Source organism: Echiichthys vipera, assembly GCF_963691815.1.
Source record: "Echiichthys vipera genome assembly, chromosome: X".
Lineage (NCBI taxonomy): Eukaryota > Metazoa > Chordata > Actinopteri > Perciformes > Trachinidae > Echiichthys > Echiichthys vipera.
This window is the reverse complement of record NC_139825.1, coordinates 33664063-33670950: the sequence shown is the minus strand read 5'-3', so window position 1 is coordinate 33670950 and position 6888 is coordinate 33664063. Positions and strand designations below refer to the sequence as shown.

Below are 6888 nucleotides of genomic sequence, written 5' to 3'. Positions count from 1 at the left end.
GACTGCTCTCTGTGATATCAAATTTATGCAGTTAACTAATCAAGCCTTCAAACCAGAAAATGCCTCAGTCTGCCCTGGTCTACGTCAGCAGCCAGATTTCTGTTAAGAACGGTGGGATGGGGCGTCAACTTCATGAGAGGCTGTATAGCCTTGGGTGCGGCACCCCCACCCACAATTCATGTTCAAACCTGTTCCTCTAGGGCTGCAAAAGACTCCTAAGTAAGCATTTGCTGAAAGAGAAAAATACATTATTCCTCTGATAAATGAGATGTTAGTTCAGTAAGCTCAGACTCTCATACATACTGTATAAGCTTTGGCATGAATCATCGTGTTGAATCCCTCAATACTCTGTATTTGAATTAGATTTGATAAAATAGTTGGATTATATTGTTTTGTATATTCTGTGTGTAAAGTTTAGATAAAAACCTTTTTACAGAAAGTGAATAAAGGTGTTGGGAACGTGACATCTGCTGACATTTGCTGACATTTAATAGGAATGCGTTTAATTCTGTTAAAGAGAAAGCCCTGCAATTATCGTGTACAATGACTGAGGCAGAGTATGGACTTGTCAGAGAAATGTGTAGAAAATCATGTATGTTTTCCTCGTTGAACTCTGTTAAAATTATGTGTGTGTGTGTGTGTGTGTGTGTGTGTGTGTGTGTGTGTGTGTGTGTGTGTGTGTGTGTGTGTGTGTGTGTGTTTGTGTGTGTGTTTGTGTGCGTGTGTGTGTGTGTGTGTTTGTGTGCGTGTGTGTGTGTGTGTGTGTGTGTGTGTGTGTGTGTGTGTGTGCGTGTGTGTGTGTGTGTGTCTCTGTGTGTGTGTGTGTGTGTGTGTTTGTGTGTCAACCCACTAAAATAACTACATAGCAAGTCCCTTCAGAATTACATTACAAATATTTTACCAACACATTGTCTTTGTGTCTATTGTGTTCTCACATTTTTATTTTAAAAGAAAAGGCCAGACGTTTCTTTTCTTTTTTTAAAAGTGCGACTACATAAAACTTAAAACTTTTATGAAACCTTAAAATCCAGCAAAACAGAACAACATGTAACATACTGTTTGAAGAAGATTTATTGTCGAGCAAACAGGACTCCAGGTGTTTGCACACCAAAAAAGCAGGCATTGAGACTTGTGACATATTTTTTTCGTCATACTTAACTGTTTAAGTAGGTACAGCAGGTTTAACAAAGAGTCCAGCATGGCAATGTTTTTTTTCTCCCACAACTCCTTTAGCAGTAGGCGATTACACTTCAGGTGACAGCAGGGTTTTGAGTTACTCAAACAACGAGATAGAGCAGCAGAGGAAAACACATACAACAGTTCCACCTGCTGACTAAACAAGTGTGGTGCAGTGATCACTGAGTCATGGACAATGACAGACTACTGCTGACAGTCAAGAACTTATTAAAAGTTTTCAGAAACATGAACAAAGACTCATTCATTAGCGCCTCTTCATTAAGGATATCTGAAGGTGTTTACACCTCTTACAGCAGAAACTATAATTGGTGAAGGCAACTTGGTGACAGAATCATTAAAGAAATGGAAAATAAAACAGTCAGTGTGCTTTTTCTTAACATCCAAGACTAAAATCATCAATCTGAAAAAACAGGAACCAACACATCACTCCTGAGCCACAGCTTCAGCTTCAGCCTCCACCTGCTCCTGCTCCTGCTTTTTCTCCTCCACAGCAGCTGGCTTCTCGGTTGCTACCTCCTGCTTCTGCTCTTCCTGCTCCTCCTTCTTCTCCTCAGTCTTGATCACCACTGTTTCTGTCTTGGTGACTGTGGTGCTCTTCACTGTTGCTAACTCGGGGGCGGCAATGGAACCGCTGCTGGCCTTGACTCCACCGAAGGAGCAGCTGACGTAGGACGGTGTCCGGGAGCTCTCCAGGCCATAGGCGTTGTAGTTCATAGCTGCACATTCAGAAGTAAATTGACATAATTAAACATGGATACAGAAGTGGAAAATTGTGATAAAAGAGGAGACATTAATATGTACACATTTGTAATGATCTAAATATCTATTTGTAGCTACAAAGGCTTCAGGGTTTTTTTACTTTTTAGAAGTGCACATGGAAGAAGTTGACCAGAAAATCTTCTTAGGTTTAGGCAACAGAACTACTTGGTAAAGTTTAGGAAAAGATAGTGGTTTCGGATTAAATAAACCTTTTCTGGTAGAAAACACTACCCTTTCCCATGTGCAATTTAGAATAGAATAGAATAGAAATACTTTATTGATCCCAAGCTGGGAAATTGCAGAGGTCTATGCAAACTAACTGACCAAATAACCGGATGAACCTCTGTTGATACCGAAAACGTTGTTGTTATTGTATGTGATATCTCTGACTACGACTGAAGAAGACTCTGTCTGTGAGTCTTTTGTTCTATATGGTCAATACACCCTACTGTATGTACTTGTCGATTTATAGGTGTGCAAAAGTTCTGCTCAAAAATCTTACAGTAAGAGGGAAAACTAATGTCCAACATATCCCCAACGATGGCATCACGACAGTAATGCCAAGGTTGGGTTTGTCACATAAACAATTTAATGAAAGGTGTCTGACCAGAGATAATATTACAATAGATATGGACAACCCGATGTAAATGACAGCTTTGCCTTTTAGACACCAATGCATTGCTTTCGGAGCATGCAGTTGGTGTTTTGCAAATGGAAAAACAGTTTTGGTATTTCTTGCATTTATTCTCTAAACCTGGCTTCTGTTTCCAAAAACATAAGAATTAACAAAAAAAAAAATGCTGCTTCCTTTGACTGTATGTGTCTGTGTCAACTGGTTGTTAGAGTTGTCGCAGAGTGTATTCATCATATATTGTGACATTTATTATGTTGTTGCCTGGGACCCTGTACAAGAATTATCCTGTTAGACTATATGAGGATTTGTCTCCTGATTTTTATACAGTTTTCATGGTTTATACTGTAATTTGGAAATAAACCAACATGATGATGACAGGTTGAACATGAACTTACAAGTCTGCTTGGATATATTGGTCTTGATTCCAGTTGCTAACCTGAAGGGGGAAAAAATGTCAGAGTCAAGCAGAACACGAGAAAAATATACACAATTATATTCCAGCAAAGAAGATATTTCTCATTGTCTCCACAGGGTGGTGCTGTTACAGCAGCATCTTACCTGTACTCCTCTCCTTCCAGCAGTTTCCTGTAGGTGGCAATCTCAATGTCCAGAGCCAGCTTCACATTCATCAGTTCCTGGTACTGGCGAACTTGAAGGGCCATATCTTGCTTGGCCCTCTGGAGAGCTTCCTCCAGGTCTCTAATGCGGAGTTTAGCGTCCTTCACTGCCAACTCACCGCGCTCCTCAGCCTCTGCGATTTGAGCTTCCAAATTGTTTCGCTAACAGAAGATAAGGAGAAGCAAAGAGTGAAGTGTAGTTCAAACATCAGATTTTCAGGCCAGGTTCCAATAACACAGTTTTACTCTATATAAAAATCTGAAATCTGCATGTCTTACCTGTGATTTAACCATGTCAATTTCAGACTGGATCCTCATTATCCTGCGGTTCATGTCAGCGATCTCAGCCTTCGTTGACTTCAAGTCGTCACCATATCTACCTGCTGACTGCTGCATCTCTGCATACTGGTACAGACAGGGACAAGTCAAACATGCAACATGATTATCCAGGAATTTAAGTTGTGACACCTGGTGTTTTAATTTGACATGATATCACGGTGGTCTGACCTTAGTCTGATACCATGACTCAGCTTCAGCTCTGCTACGGTTGGCGATGTCTTCATATTGGGCACGCACTTCAGCGACTATGGCATCCATGTCAAGGTTACGGCTGTTATCCATCTCCACCACAACTGATGTGTCCTTGATCTGGCCCTGCAGCTCACTGATTTCCTACACAGGGTAATTAAAATAAGCAGAGAATAAGAGGGCATAACTAAGTATAGTTTTAAAAATGCTCTTTGTTTTAAGATGTTATTTACAGCTTAATCACTTATTCACTTCTGTGTCACTGAAAAGTGAAATAAGGTCATTACTGCATCATAGATCTGCTTCAGGAACTCAATCTCATCAGAGAGCCCGTCCAGTTTGGCTTCCAGCTCCACTTTGACCATGTAGGCTGCGTCAGTGTCCTGCACAGGAGAGGAAAACATTGAGACTATTCATTGTTGCACGAAGCCCCGGCCCTGATGTACAAAGGTTGTTGTGTAGGCTCATTATTCTCAAAGGCTAATTATAGTTTCAACATCAAGAACATGTTACAAAAGCTAAACAGACCTTCTTCAGGAGAACAAAGCTGTTCTCACACTCGTTGCGCTTGTTGATCTCATCCTCATACCTGACAAAAGAGATCATTTTGAGATGTATATTTGCCTTTGAAATCAGAATTAATTCAAATAATTTACAAAATTACATTAATCTTAAATTTCATCTGGTCCATGTGTGGGACATGCACATGCACACAGTGAAAAAATGTAATCCAAAGTTACATCTAAAACCTGTAATAAAATGATTTGTCTTGGAGACAACAGAAACAACCAACCAAAACTGGTTACATCTCATTATGTATAAGGTTAGTCATGTCTTCATGTATAATGAATTATAAAGTAGATTATTGCTGTGTTTGTCTTCATATTTAATCAATACAACGTAGCATGGTTCAAATAACCGGTTCAAAAAACCTAAATAACAGATAAGTGCAACTTTAAATTAAACATTAAAGATGTGATTCCCTCTGCCACAACCAAATCTAAAGTAATAGATTTCTGTAAGTAAAAAGAAAAATTAGATTTCAGTAAATATATATATTGACAGCTCTGTATGAAAACATCTGCCTGCCGCAACTGAAATTAGAGCTGTGAGAGTGAACCAAAACTCTACAATAAAGCTGAAAGGCATCAAAATTATCTGTAGAGCTGAAGGGAACAGCAGAGTCTACAAGATCGATTATTGTAGTTTAAGGAGTTAGGATAACACCATTTCACTCACTTTATTTTGAAGTCCTCAACCAGGCCCGTCATGTGATGCAGGTCGGATTCCAGTTTGGTTTTTTCATGACCCAAGTTGTCTAGCTGCTTACGCAAGTTGGCAATGTACGCTTCGAACATGGCATCGATGTTGGAGCGAGATGTTGTCTGTTCCTGCACAAGTTTCCACTTGGTCTCAAGCATTTTGTTTTGCTGTTCTAGGAAGCGTACCTGCAGGCAGAAAGGTAAATAAATGATCAATTAAAAAAGAGGCAAATAATCTGTTCTGTACCTGTGGATCATACAGAAACTATTGAGTGATAGTAAAAGAATGGGATGATGATACTGCACATGCCAAAAATACATAACTATAATGAGTGTGGGTTGTGGACAGTGAGACATATGTGGTGTTTACAGAAAAATCTAAAGAGAAGGTGGGTGTGGGTCAAAAACATGAATGGATTCACTTTGTTTGCTGATGAAGATCGACTGATTGAGCTTCTCCCACCTCGAACACACTCTGAGTGTCACATCAATTACTCCTCACTCGATTCTCACTCATAGTGCCACATTTCAACACAAAGAGGCACTGTTTCCCAACTTCCCCTTTACAATTCTTCTTTTGAGCACCCTGACCCTGGGTGGGGTCCTGCTACCACTCTGCAAACATGATGGGAGACACACAGCTCTGTGTGAGTGTATGTCATACCACGATGGTATGTGGGCTTTGTTTTATGATCTGAACAACCAAAGTGAATGATTTACATCTTCTATTCTACATTGCTCCAGGGTGCCCCCTTAAACAAGAATGCTACAATGGGCGATAACTTAAGAATCTGATCAATCTCAGGTGGAAAAGAGTGCAAGCTTTGTGTTGTGAGATAACTGTTTCAGTAATCTCTTTTCGATCGTGGGTGCACTACAGGGATTTATACTACTGTCTAGAAACTATCTTTATTGATTATCATACAGTCTCATACAGTCTGTATTTTTTAGATTAGTACTGAGAGTGTTCAGTTGATATTTATATTCTAATGATCTATTTCACTCATGCAAAGCTTTTCCAACCACGCCCACTATTTTTTTCTTCTGTAAGTGGTTCATACAAAATGTGAAAATAACACAACACAAAATATTTTTTGTGAAACAAGAATGCCTGTCACTTTATCTACTCTCTTAACCACTAAATCTCTTTTTGCAGGATATCGCTCACATTGCGATGTACCCCTTAAAGCCAAAAGTGTAATGCTCTTTACCCCAGGCCTGTACTGTATGTGCTCTGCATCCCAGTTAAACCTGTTACCTGAGTTCAAAGGAAGCTCAAAACAGCCTGTGTCCTCCACAGTATCAATGCACATGGTTTTTTTTTATACATACTGTTTTCCCAGGGATTTTCTCAAGGATGATCTCCATTGTGAAATCAGACCTCTTTCACCTTGAGCTATTCTGGCTTGTGATACACTAATTTCCTCTTGAGTTTTTTTACTGCTTTATGTGGGATTTAATAGCTTTAACCCAACAGTCATAGGAACTAACATGACATCAGAAACAAAAACGCATAAAGCAACATAGCGTATGTGCTGTTTGTTAATGCTATTGTTGCAATGTTCCCTATAGTTTTAATGTTGTAAAACACAAAACATCCTGTTAGCACAATGATGTTTTAATCCTTCATATCACATCTCAAGTCTCAAGTTAACTGACCTTGTCAATGAAGGAAGCAAAGCGGTTGTTCAGGGTCTTGATCTGCTCCTTCTCGTGGGTGCGGACCACCTGGATGTTGGGGTCAATCTCCAGGTTCAGGGGTGCCAGCAGGCTCTTGTTCACTGTCACCGCTGTGATGGGGGCCATCACTTCATTGGCCATGCCACCTCCCATACCTCCACCAAAGCCCACATAGCCAAACTCTACTCCACCACCTCTTTGTGCAGACCCC

General features: G+C 40.0%; 1 protein-coding gene across 1 annotated transcript in view; it reads right to left on the bottom strand.

Annotated features, from left to right (window-relative positions):
- Nucleotides 1–1053: 1053 nt before the first annotated feature.
- The window catches only part of LOC310965474 (keratin, type II cytoskeletal 8-like), a 6120-nt gene continuing 285 nt past the window's right edge, over nucleotides 1054–6888 (bottom strand). Inside the window, exons 1-9 of the mRNA XM_083939089.1 lie at nucleotides 6657–6888; nucleotides 4975–5183; nucleotides 4264–4324; nucleotides 4023–4118; nucleotides 3715–3879; nucleotides 3487–3612; nucleotides 3149–3369; nucleotides 2986–3026; nucleotides 1054–1913 (exon numbers count right to left, since the gene is read on the bottom strand). The exon at nucleotides 6657–6888 is cut by the window's right edge and continues 285 nt beyond it. Coding sequence (XP_083795215.1) covers nucleotides 1621–1913; nucleotides 2986–3026; nucleotides 3149–3369; nucleotides 3487–3612; nucleotides 3715–3879; nucleotides 4023–4118; nucleotides 4264–4324; nucleotides 4975–5183; nucleotides 6657–6888 — 1444 coding nt within the window. The 3' untranslated portion in view covers nucleotides 1054–1620. The remainder of the gene's footprint in view (nucleotides 1914–2985; nucleotides 3027–3148; nucleotides 3370–3486; nucleotides 3613–3714; nucleotides 3880–4022; nucleotides 4119–4263; nucleotides 4325–4974; nucleotides 5184–6656) is intronic.